At 34.1% G+C, this 13,587-nt stretch overlaps 1 protein-coding gene across 8 annotated transcripts in view; it reads right to left on the reverse strand.

Annotated features, from left to right (window-relative positions):
• Positions 1-13,587, reverse strand: part of ZC3H13 (zinc finger CCCH-type containing 13) — a 91,617-nt gene that overhangs the window by 55,914 nt on the left and 22,116 nt on the right. For all 8 annotated transcript variants that reach the window (XM_067713549.1, XM_067713552.1, XM_067713551.1 and 5 more), the window contains one exon: positions 7,997-8,105. In XM_067713549.1, coding sequence (XP_067569650.1) covers positions 7,997-8,105 — 109 coding nt within the window. The remainder of the gene's footprint in view (positions 1-7,996; positions 8,106-13,587) is intronic.

Here is a 13,587-nt window from a genome sequence, read left to right on the forward strand (position 1 = left end):
CATGCTTTTCAGTCAGCAAGCAATTACTAAATATTTATGGGCATGCAGTTTTTACTACACAAAATAATTAAAGATACTGAATTTAATTAAATGAATAGTGGCTATCTCTAGTTATGATTTTACACTCCGTTGAGACACTTTACATCAGTGAATAGTAGGGTTCGATGATCCAGTTTGTTGTGTTCTTAAATTATTAACAGATAAAATTTCATTACCACATACTAAGGGTAAAACAAAGGAAAGGGTAATTAATTGAGAAGAATGATTTACAGTGTTTCTGAAGGTATTATCAATAATGTTCTGCTCATCTAAAAACTGCTCTCTGGGAATATCACCCATACAGAACACATGTAAAAAAATGACAAATTGGCTTTCAGTCTTTAATCCCTAACCACTCAACCAAGGGAGAAGTGTGGGTAGGGAGAGACCTGAGCAGTTAAAATATATGTCGAAGTCAAGGTACTATAGCTAATATATTTTGCTTAGAGGGAAAGCTCTCAAGTCTTTACTCAGAAACTACTTATTCTAACTTTACGCATATCTGTTATAATCAAACATAAGATGTTTTCCCAATCTATAAGAGATGGGCTATGAAGTAGGCACAATGCAACTGATAGTCTGACAAAAGAAAAATCAGAAAGCACAAAACATTAGGAGAGGACTCAAAAACAGAGTCTGAGGAGGGGAGGGATAAATTGGGAGATTGGGACTGACATATACACACTGTTATATATAAAATAGATAACTAATAATAACCTGCTGTATAGCACAGGGAACTCTACTCAGTACTCTGTAATGGCTTACATAGGAAAAGAATCCTAAAAAAAAAAAAAAAGAGTGGATATAGGTATATGTATAACTCAATCACTTTGCTGTACACCTGAAACTAACACAACATTGTAAATCAACTATACTCCAACAAAATTTTATTTTAAAAAAGGAGTCAAACCATTTAATAAGTTTAGAAAATGTCTCTCGTATCTTACAGCTTAAGGTTATCATTACAATTACCTTAGAATCATCTATATGAATCAGCTGTTGTAAGTCATCAGGAAAATATTAAATATAATTAGAATGGCACATTTAACAGGCAGAGATTTTTTAAGAATATGTAACAAAAATACATCTAGTACATAATGTTGACATTCTTTATATATAAAGAACTCTTACTAATTAAAAGAATGGGCAAAGGACATGAACAGATATAAACACAAAAAGAAACACAAATGATATATAAATAAGCCTTTTTCATGTATTAAAGAGCCATTTTTTTCCTAATTATAATATTTGGTACTGGCAAAGGCACAGATAACAGGCATGTTCATTCTTTGGATGTAGCAATGTAAACTAATATTTCTAGCCTGGAAAATAATTTGGCAGTATAGGTAAAAGCTTTAAGAATTCATACCCTTTAATATGACAAATTTACTTCCAGCAATCTACTGTATGCAAGTAATCATATTCAATAGATATAAAAATAAGGCTTTATATTTATACTCTTCTACACACATTGCCCCATAGAAAGGTTTTTCCATGTCATACACAAAGGTAAAACATCTTCATTTTAACATCTGCAAAGCATTTCATGATATGAACATATCATAGTTTAACCATTTTCCTTCTGACATTTACTTTGTTTTCAATAGTTTGCTATTATAAACAAGACTTCAATGAACATCTTGATACCTACCTTAGTTTACAGGAGCAAGTATTTTTTTTAGAACAAACTAGATTTGCTGGACAAAGGTAAGTATGATTTTTATTTTTAATATTGCCGAATTATACTCCAAAATAGCTTTACCAATGTAAACTTCCACTTGATAATACTAGTAGTTTTCATTTCTGCCAATCTGATGGGTGAAGAATGCTATTTCTATTTCCACTGGCATTTCCCTGTAGTAAGGCTGAGCATTTACTGTCCATTTCTATTTCCTCTATGAATTTCGTAACCAATTTTTGTTTCTCTTCCTTATTTTCCAACTGGACTATCTTTTTCTTATGTATTTGTGGAATTTCAATATAGGTTTATACAGTGCTTTTATTATATGGTTACACATTACACATGTCAAATACTTTCTTACAGTGATCTATTTTTAATAGATCACTTGCGTGTTTAGTTTCACAAAAAATTTTGAATCCTCATATAATCAAATCTTTTACAGCTTCTGGATTTTATGCTTTATTTTAGGAGGATGTACATACCACCAAGATTGCCAAAATATGTTCATTCATTTTCTCCTCTACTGAAATGATACTTTTGCTTTTTATATTACTGCACTGGTCCTTATGGTAAAAAATATGATAAATTTAGGGAACCAAATAAAAACAAAGACTTGGGAGTGGGGAGCTGGAAACACAGAAAGCAATCGGATAATGAAAAGTTTTGTAGGTACAAAAGAATTTGTACTTGATCCTCAAGGCAATGGGAAATCAGAGAATTTTAAATAGGGGAATGAAATGAACCAATTTATTCTTTTAAAAGCTCACTCTAACTCAGAGAATGAGAGAGGTATTTGCAATACATATATCTGATGAAGATCTCATATTCAGAATATATAAAGAATACTCAATTAAAAAAAACAGTAACACAATAAAAGAGTAGGCAAAAGTCGAGAGTAGAATTTATAAAACAGGTTGTACAATGGCCAAAAATGTGAAAAAGTTCTCAATTTCATTACTCATTAGGGAAATGCACACTAAATCCACAAAAAGATACTACCACACACCTCCAGAATGGCTAAGATGAGAAAGGCAAAAAACAACAGAGAAAGGAGAATCATTTTTGACTTGACATTATCCACTAAAGATGAACATATGAAAACTCCATGGCCCAGCAATCCTACTCCCAAGCATAAACTCAAGGGAAATGGGTACATGTTTACCAAAGATCTGATTAGGAATAGTAATAGCAACTTATTCATAACAGCCCCAAACTAGAAATTACTCAAATGTTTATCCACAGAATGAATAAATTATGGTACATTCAGTGAAATACTATATACCAGTAAGAATTAATGAACTATAACCATACGCAATAATCTCACAGACATACTGTAAGCAAAAGAAGCTAAGCAGGGACTTCCCTGGTGGTGCAGTGGTTAAGAATCCACTTGGCAATGCAGGGGACACGGGTTCGAGCCCTGGTCCGGGAAGATCCCACATGCAGCAGAGCAACTACGCCCGTGCGCCACAACTACTGAGCCTGTGCTCTAGAGCCCACGAGCCACAACTGCTGAAGCCCACGCGCCTGGAGCCTGTGCTCCGCAACAAGAGAAACCACCGCGATGAGAAGCCTGCGCGCCGCAAAGTAGTCCCCGCTCGCCGCAACTAGAGAAAGCCCGCGCACTGCAACAGAGATCCAACGCAGCCAAAAATTAAATAAATAAATTTATTAAAAAATAAAAAGAAGCTAAGCACAAAAAGAGTACATGCTATAGGTTCTATTTATATAGAGCTCAAAAACAGACAAAATTAATCCATGGTGGCAGAAAATCAGGACAGCAGTTATCTTTGGGAGATGGGGGCTGGGAGGCAGTAACTGGAAAGGGAGTACAAGAGGGCTTATGGGATACTAATAATTTTCTATTTATTTATGGGTGCTGGTTATACAAGGCTGTTCTGTTCATGAAAATTCAGTAAGTTGTACACATGAATCATGCACTCTTCTGAACATATTATTATACTTCAGTAAAAAAAATTTTTGTGAAGCGTATTCTGCCTTTAAGTGAAGAATGATTTAGGAGACAAGGCTAATCTCAAGGCATGAGGTTAGAAGGTTATTTAATAAAATATATTTATAGGCAACAAATATCTTAAGAACTAGAATATTAGTAGTAATTTAGAGAAACAGATGGTTCTGAAAGACATTCAGTAGATAGAAATGTTCAGAATTCCATAAATGTCTGGGTTGAGGGGAAAAAGTAGTATCAACAATGACTCTCAGAAAAGGGAACTCTCTTGCACTGCTGGTGGGAATATAAATTGATACAGCCACTATGGAGAACAGTATGGAGCTTCCTTAAAAAACTAAAAATAGAATTACCATATGATCCAGCTACTGGGCATATACCCAGAGAAAACCATAATTCAAAAAGACACATGCACCCCAGTGTTCACTGCAGCACTATTTACAATAGCCAGGTCATGGAAGCAACCTAAATGACCATCATCAGATGAATGGATAAACGAGACAGATGAATGGATAAACCATAATTCAAAAAGACACATGCACCCCAGTGTTCACTGCAGCACTATTTACAATAGCCAGGTCATGGAAGCAACCTAAATGCCCATCGATAGATGAATGGATAAACATATATACAATGGAATATTACTCAGCCATAAAAAGGAATGAAATTGGGTCATTTGTAGGGATGTGGATGGACCTAGAGACTGTCATACAGAGTGAAGTAAGTCAGAAAGAGAAAAACAAATATTAAAAAAATATATTAACGCTTATATGTGGGATCTAGAAAAATGGTACAGATGAACCGGTTTGCAAGAAGAAATAGAGACACAGATGTAGAGACAAACGTATGGACACCAAGGGGGGAAAGTGGGGATGGGATGAATTGGGAGACTGGGATTGACATATACACACTAATATGTATAAAGTAGATAATTTAAAAAAAAACAACGAAACAATGACTCTCAGGCTTTTGGGAAACCAGTAGGAAAGTGGTGCCCTTAAGATATGGGACTCAGATGGAGGTATCCAGTTGGTAGATGCCTCAATTAAGAGCTCCAGATATTGGAGTCATTAATACATAGATGTTAATGATGCCCTGGGGGCATGATTTCATCTGGAGAGAAAAATGGAAAATGAGAAAAAAAGAAGTCTTGGTAAAGGGGAAACAACTAAAAATTTTAGAAGCTGCTTCTAGAGACAAGTGGTTCTCAAAGAGTAGTCTGAGGACTCCTAAGGATTCCCAAGACAATTTCTAGAGTTCCAGAAGATCAAAATTATTTCTATAATACTACATTATTTGCCTGGTTTACTCACTCTCTCTTGAGTATATAGTGGAGTTTTCCAGAAGTCACATGATATGTGATATCAGTAACAGATTGAATGCAGAAACAGATATGAAAATCTAGAGGTCTTTCATTAAGCCAGTTAAGAGTTCACTTTAAGAAGTTAAAAAGATTTTCAGGGAGTTTCCTGGTGGTCTTGTGGTTAGGATTCGGCGCGTTCCTGCTGTGGCCCAGGTTTAATCCCTGGTTGGGGAACTGATCCCACAAGCCTAGCGGTGTAGCAAAAAAAAAACCCCAAAATGTGCAAAAACATGTAAAACATTGCCACCTCCTCCAATTTCTATTTTTGCTTTGCAAAGCATAGCTATTTTCCATAAAAGTATATGTTAGGTTTACTGCTGTCATTGTTAAATAAATTAATAAATATTTTAAAATGTTCTCAGAACCAATTTCTAATATGGAGACTACTGAAACAGATAATCCACAAAACAAAAGTTCTTTGGGGTCTATAAAAAGAGTGAAAAGTGTCCTGAGACCTAAAAGTTTGACAATTACTCATACAGATCGACTTCTTCTGAGTCTAGCTAAAATTGCTATTCACTTTAGACTGAAAATGCAGAAGGTAAATATATTAAATGAGCTCAGTCTAACTCCATGCTTCAATATTCCTTAAAACAGAAAAACCACAGAGATACACAACAATCAGAACCTCAAGAGAAAGAGTAAGAAACAGCAATGTATTCTGTATGTAAAACTACTATAAGAGACATTTACTCACCTTTTAAAAGAATTTCACATATAAAAGCCTCTTGTAGTAAAATCACTTTCGTTTTTTAAAGATGATAGTCTGGGCGAAGCCTTGGGAATCAACATTTAAGGGATAGACAGCATACAAGGAGCCTCTATGTAAGACCAAAGGGCTTCAACAGGAGAACAGAAAACCTGACAAATGATAGATGGAAGCCAAGGGGAAAGTGTTTCAAGAAGACAGAGCCTCTGGGATGTGTCACATGCTGCAGAAAGGTTACAGAAGAAGGAGACAAGTATGTCTCCTTTTATTCAGCAAAGAGGAGGTTATTGTGACCTTAAAGAACAGTTTTAGTGAAGACAAGCGTCAGAAGACTGAATAAATATGAGGGGAAAAAGTAGAATTTGGTTGTAAAGTGGGAATAAGCAGGGTGATGGCTCTAAATAATATGGGGAAAAGAGAAAATGTGCCAAGATGGATGTTAAAGCTGTAAAAGACAAGGCAAAATAAATGAACAAGACTGCAGAGGTGGGAGGAAATCAGGGGAATATAACTTTATGCAGCAGGAGGGAGGCCCCTTGTAAAGAAAAAGAGGGAAGTGAAAAAGTTTAGATGTGAATGAAAGACTAGTTTATAGGTGTGGTGGCAGGAAGTTGAAAAGAGTCTGTGGATAAAGAAGACTTCCCTGGTGGCGCAGTGGTTGAGAGTCCGCCTGCCAATGCAGGGGACACGGGTTCGTGCCCCGGTCTGGGAAGATCCCACATGCCCGCGGAGCGGCTGGGCCCGTGAGCCGTGGCCGCTGAGCCTGCGCGTCCGGAGCCTGTGCTCCACAACGGGAGAGACCACAACAGTGAGAGGCGGGGCTGGAAGGTTTGAGATTTAAGGAGAGGGTTTGAAAGAGCTACTATAAAGAAAAGGAGCAAACTAACTTAGGCTTTTCTGAACCTTTAAAATGTTCAACAATTAGCATGCATTATTGTAATGGGAATAGAAGTTTCTATTTTGAAAAATAAGCAGCCAATATATTTTGGAATGTATTTTATACAAAAATAATTAAGATGAAAAAAAAATGTTGAGTGTGTTAAGAGTTAATCCCTTAGAATTTAGGAAAAGTTAGCCATTCATCCTTGAACAGTTAAGGCTTGTAATATTTTATTTACTGCTATTTTGTAGGAGGTATTAGATTTATTTATGAAGTCCCATGAAGTAATCATAGAGAAGTTTCCTACTTGTTCTTAGAAGCAACGTTTTAACAGACAATACTGTATAAAGATGGAATGGATTTCCTTAAAAAGTACTGATGTTCAAATTACTGGACAGCCATTTAAGGTACTTTTCAAGTATTAGTAAGTTTTCAGAGATAGTTCTTAAATATAGTAGTAAACATTTTAGGCTTGCAGGCTCTTGGCTGTCATGGTACTCAATTCATCTATTGTAGCTCAAAAGCAGCCACAGAAAATATGTAACCAACAGACATGGCTGTTCTCCAATAAAACTTTATTGCAAAAACTGGTGGCAGGCCCACAGCTATAATTTTCTAGCCCCTGGTTTAAGTTTTCAGCTATCTGATGAGGAAGCTGCTTACATCCTTAAACTCTTTAGTTTTGTCATCTATAAGTAGAGTAACAAAGCTACTGATTTAATGAGGTAATTATATGTTATATTAAAATGCCCAGTACACCCAACACATTCAACAAATGTGAGTTCCCCTTCTCTGTATTTGGTAGTGTGAGGCTACAGTGCTCACATACCAGATCACAGAAGTAGAGAAGAGAGAACATTCATGGTGTGGAAAGTAAATGCTTACTTGTTAAAGACAATGACTCAAAAATAATTTTGCTAATTTCTTACGAACAAATTCCAGGTCTCAATTATCATCTGATTTCAATTTCTTGAAAGATGAAATCCAACAATGTTTTAGAAATAATTTTCCTATGTCTTTAAGGTTTAAGAATCTCACTTTTAATATTTTATGCAAAGCAATAAACATAAATTTAGATTCTTTTAAATCTTGGTACTGAGGAACTTAAAAATTTACAAATGTAATAAAATTCCAAAGGACTGTGATGCTGTACAGTAAGTTCTAGGGAGAATAGCTTTCTTTGCTTTTGTTCTGCTACTATATGCCATTTTCTGCCTTATAGCTCAGTAAGAGAGACACAAGTCAATTAGACAATTCTGAAACTATAGCTGGAAAGTGTTTTGAAGCCCACAGTAAGTCTACAAAGTGAATAATCAATAAATTGACTATATAAACAAAGATTTTTTGAAACTCACCATCTCTATTAGTTTCCCATTCTACATTTTCTTCTTCACTTTCTGGAGTTCTCTCCTTAGTGATTTTTATGTCTTCCTTTTCCCTATGTCTCCCTCTTGAAGATTCTTTCTAAAAAGTACATACATACACATGGGTTATTATATTTATAAAAACTACATGAGGTAGTTACTATAATACAGAATATTTCTAACTTCATCTTTGTTTTATTAGAGAATCAGTCTTGCAAATAATCACGCATCCAGTAAGTAGAGGAAGTAACACGTTCTAGAGTATCACGATGAAAAGACTGTACTATTATCTGTTTTACTAAAGAACGGCAACTTGGTAAATGTTTGAAGTAACTAAGATGTTAAAAGATACAACGAAAATTGAATAATAAGCATTTGGTAGTATACTACATACTCAGTTTCTACGTGAAAATTACAGGGGTAAAGTTTAAAACGGATAAAGTACAACTGGAGGAATTGTAAGTGACTATTTTAAAATGACTTAAAAAGGTTACACCGTTCACAGTAGATTCTCAAATATAATTGCTGATCTAAGACTTGTCATATACTAACGTAAAAGCATTTACCTACAGCTAAAGATAAATCCAAACTCATCTAATAATTTTATAAATGCTTTAAAAGGGGAGATTTTCCCTATTTTGATGAAACCAAAATGGTAACTAAAATAGTTAGAAAAGTTACCTTTACATTTCAGCTAAAAACCAAAAAGTTTTACATTTTATTCCAGGTATAACAGTAGCCTATAGACAAAGCAGGACAACAGTGATTCAGCTCGTAAAATTTAATTAAATATCCTGTTACATAAGATGAAGACTCTAAACCACATTTTACTAGGTGGTAAGAAAATAACCAGTGTCATGGAATTGTTATCTTCCCCCCACCATGTCTCACTTTTATTAACACTAAATCCTGACTATGAAAGACACTAACACACAAGGACATTAAGTGCTGAGAGTTCTTTCTGGGCATTACCAGACATAAAATTTGGCTGCTTAAAACACAAATTAATTTCTCTTTGTCTTCTTTTTAAAGAACTCTAGCATATAACTGCTCCTAAATTTTACTTATTTAGGTATGAAGTCATGTTGTAAGTATTACTGCTAAACGACATATATAGTTGCTGGTACGACAACAGAGGCTGACAAATATCATTAAAAGATTATATAATTGTATCAGCCATGACAAAACGGTAAAAGGTCAAAAAAAGAGAAAGAAAAAAGAAATGCACTCCTATTTGTACATAAGACAAAGGAGAAAAAGGAACACAATCTATTTTTATTCTTAAAACACATTTTGTGGAGTATCTATGAAGAGCTATTCTATATCCCAGGTAACTTTTGAATGTTCTGTAGATTACACCCACTATAAATATACATTAGTATGTGCTATATCAAAAAATTTTCATAGAAAGTTATCTTCAAATTACTGAATAATATATTCTGGGTTTTTCTGTCTATAAGGTATCAGACTACATTTGTCTATATGTAGTTGTAATACCAACTACAAATGTAGTTGAAAAGGGTTTCAGAGCAGTAATTCTGGTACTGGAAAACAAAATAATCTGCAAGTTTGTAACAGAATATTTTTAACAGATTTAGAAACAGATATAATAATCTCAATAAATTTCATTAATAATTTATGTATTTCATAATATTTACCCTACATATTGAAATTATATAATTTTTGTATTACCTATTGTTTTCCAATATGACTCTAATACTGCCCCCAGAGATCACATATAACTTCTATTATTAAGTACTAGAGATTGAATGCAGGCTTCAATATGTGGTGGAATTTCAAGTTAGGAGATATGTTTTTTCCTAATACTTTGTTACTATCCCACCTCAAATCATAATAGAGGAAATTATTTTGATAACACCTAAGGCTTAGATCATTTTTTAAAATGTTGTATTTCCTCATTTTTCCACTTCAGTAGTGTATAACTTGTTTAGGCATGTTATTCCTTGTAAAATAAAATTATTTCCCTCTTTCTCTGATCATATTCAAATATAAAGGGTCTGGTATTACTTGTCCCATGTAGTAGAGCATGGTCTGCTCTTTCACCTTCCTGTAATTTCTTGAATAGAATGGACTATCATCTTACTGCTCTTATATGCAAACATATTAATTAGAGGTACAACCATATGATTATTATGTATTCTAAATTAATCATTCTGGAACATGTACATGTTCAAGTACTTGTTAAAGAACCACAATATTTTAGCCAGTACCCATGGGATATTTTATGAATTCAGAATTATTTGGATTTCAAAATATATTAAGTAACAATGCCAGCAGGGTCTGGAGCAGCAACCTATAATCAAATATACTGATATTTTTGCAGCAAAACATATGAATTCACCAACTGGGTAAAGACTGTATAATAAGCTTCATATCAATTAAAATCAGGTTTTGCTGCCAAATAAGTCTATGCCTAACTTAGGAAAAATGTTTGGTTTTAAATGTCTCTTACATTTCAGCAATGCAATAAATAATTGTGAACTTTACTTTCACTTTATTTCTACTTTATATTACATTCACATTTATTTCTTAAACATTATATGTATGGACAGATTATATTTATTATAAATTTTATTTTTAGATAGTAAGGAGGCATTACCAAGAATACGATCTAAAAAGAAGTGTTGAAGCAAAAAGAATTGAAAACCAATATTAACTGGATTAGCAACCATAATAATAAAATGTTAGGGGTCTTTGAAGTAATATAATTCAATTTCCTACCCCATGCTGAAATGTTTTTCCTAAATATTGTACAGTTATAAAAGTCCTCTAATAGAATAATTTCACAGAAAAAAAGATTTACTCCCAAGGTCTCCACTGATAGCTCTCCAATGTTGCATTCTTTGCTCCCATTTTCAGAAAGTTCTAAATATTAGAAAATTATTTCTTATACTGATCACAACTCTTTTATACCTCTTCAGAATTTCTATTGATTGGAACTAGTTCTGACCTCTAGAATCGTGCAAAACAAATCTAATAATTCTTCCACGATAGCTATTTAAGTATTTCAACACTGTCACTAAATCTCTTCAATATCTTCTTATATCAGGCCAAAGATACTCTACACACTGATCATACATAAATATTTCACAATTTTCATACCCCTCACTGCTCTGTCATCTTCTCTGGGCACACTAATTTGCCAATGTTGCTTCAATAAAATGTGATAACTAAAATTAACCTAGTCCTGCCAGAGCAGCATAGAGCATATAGCTTCCACCTCTCCTAGTATAGAACTGAAATTATTCTTGCATTAATGAACTTGTTTTGCGGGGGGGTGGGGAGTTTGGGGTAGAATTTAAATAAGAAACTATAATCTTATAAGCTATATAAATTTAAATTACAATCTCACATAAAATGAAGTCTAGAAATAGGGTAAACTTCAGGGCTGGGTGATGTAGTAACACAGTGAAATCACTGGAGACCAAATTTTCTTGTTGTTTTTTTCCTTTCTTACAGCTCTGCTATTCCTACTGTTGACTTCACATTAAGGCATATTTCTTTTACCACGATGACAAGCAATCTAGGTTCACCCAGTGTGTGCCTCTCTCCAATCACAAAATAAGAATTTTTTCTTTCAGTCTGAGTAGGCCAACTTCAGTCACATGGCCACATCTGAATCAATAACTGATGGCAAGATAGTAGCCACAGGCTAAATGAATTAGGCCTGGTTCCTGAATCAACAGAATTAGCAAGGAGAATGGGATTATTATGACTAGACTAGACTAATGAGTGTCTAGCAGTGAATCTGGGGTCAACTCCCCAAACCAAAATGCAGCTTCAAAATGAAAACAACTGAATGGATTCTGGGGAGTTCAAAGTAACATACTATACCTTTGGTACTACACTTCACCTCCTCAGAGTACAATGCCACACTTCTGACAACTGCAATAGGCCATTAAAAAAGACACTTTCCGACCTAGTAAACGTTTTCTCTGTTCACCTTTACTGTTGCATTTTGGACCTTCCTTCTAAGGTCATTTTCCATCATCCTGATGTATATCCTTTTAGACATTCTCTGAGTAATGAAGGTCTCCTGGTAGTCAACACTCTCAATTTTACCAGAAAGCTTCTTTATTATTTCCTCATTCTTGAAAAGCAGTTTTGCTGGGCTCATAACTATGGGTTCATACATTCACTTCAGCTTTGAAAATATCATTCCACTGTATTTTGGCTTCCATTATTGTTACTGATGGTATCAGTCTATCATTCCTTTGTAGAAAGATCTGACTTTTATCTCTGGGTTTTCCAATATTCTCTCTATGCCTCTCATGTTTTGCAGTTATGATATAATATCTACTTGATATGTATTGTGCTTTCTGCAGGCTTATATCTCATCAATAATGGAAAATTCTCAGCCACTATTTCTTTCAATATTGCCTTTCCCATTTTCTATTTTTTTCCTGGGATTCCAATTAGATGTACATTAGGTTTTCTAAGTTTTTCCTCCACATTTGTGAACCTCTTCAATGTTTTCTATAACGTTTTTATGTGCTGCATTCTGGATAAACTCTTCAACTCCATCTTCCAAGTCACCAGTTCTCTCTTCACAGATGGGCCCAAGGCTTAGTGTCTGACTAGCTCTAATACCTGTAAAAGTCTTAAAGTCACTACCGGCTTTCACACTTGCTGCTCAATCCTTGGTTTCAATTCTGTCTTTGTTTTGCTGCTGTTTACATTCTTGAGAAAGCACGTCAAACCCTTCTCTCAGCAGCTCGAGTTAAAGTTAATGTTAATCCAAAGTTTTCTTCTGTCATTTACTATCACATATTATATCAAAGCTATTAACAATTCAAAAAGCTATTATTAATTTTTAAAAGATTATGGTTCTCACCTTAATGTTTTCAAAACTTTTCAACTGGACACTTCTGATTAAGGCTAAAAACTTTTAAATAATGAACAATGCTTATCGTGGCTTTTTGGCCTGAATATTAGCCCAACAACTGAGCTCAGTATATAGCTTTTAGGACAGATATAACTGACATTTTGAAATTTTAAAATGATTCACAGATGTGCAATTTCAGATCCTTTCAACACTACAGAAACACAGACGGTAAAGAAACTTAGATCTACACTAAGGAAACTGTAGTTTATTTTGTTTATACTATACTGAAGAAAAATCCCCTAATAGGGTTATCAGAGATTTTCTTTTATGAGGTGGTCACAAAAATTATACTAGCTCATCTCAGAATAAGCAGAGTCACAAAAAAACAAATAAGATTATAAACTTCAAAAAACAGTCAACAGATAACAAAAATCAGGTCATCTCCAAGCACCATATTTTAAAAATTACAATGAAGAGAGAACAATTATTAATATTTCTGTATCTACGTACCGATTTATACAGCAATGAAGAGCACAGCTACAGGAGATGGGGAGTGAACTAGACAGAAGCATACTACTAACAAGATACTTTAAAAGACATTCTCAAACCAAGATAGATCAAGTAGACAAAGATATGAAAACTACAGGAGATCAAAACAACAGATGTTTCAGATATACTTTAGAACCTGAAAGCCAAAAAATAGAAAATATACCTTCTTTTTAAGCATATACAGAAA

The sequence above is a fragment of the Pseudorca crassidens genome, chromosome 18, assembly GCF_039906515.1.
Source record: "Pseudorca crassidens isolate mPseCra1 chromosome 18, mPseCra1.hap1, whole genome shotgun sequence".
In the NCBI taxonomy this organism is placed as follows: Eukaryota; Metazoa; Chordata; class Mammalia; order Artiodactyla; family Delphinidae; genus Pseudorca; species Pseudorca crassidens.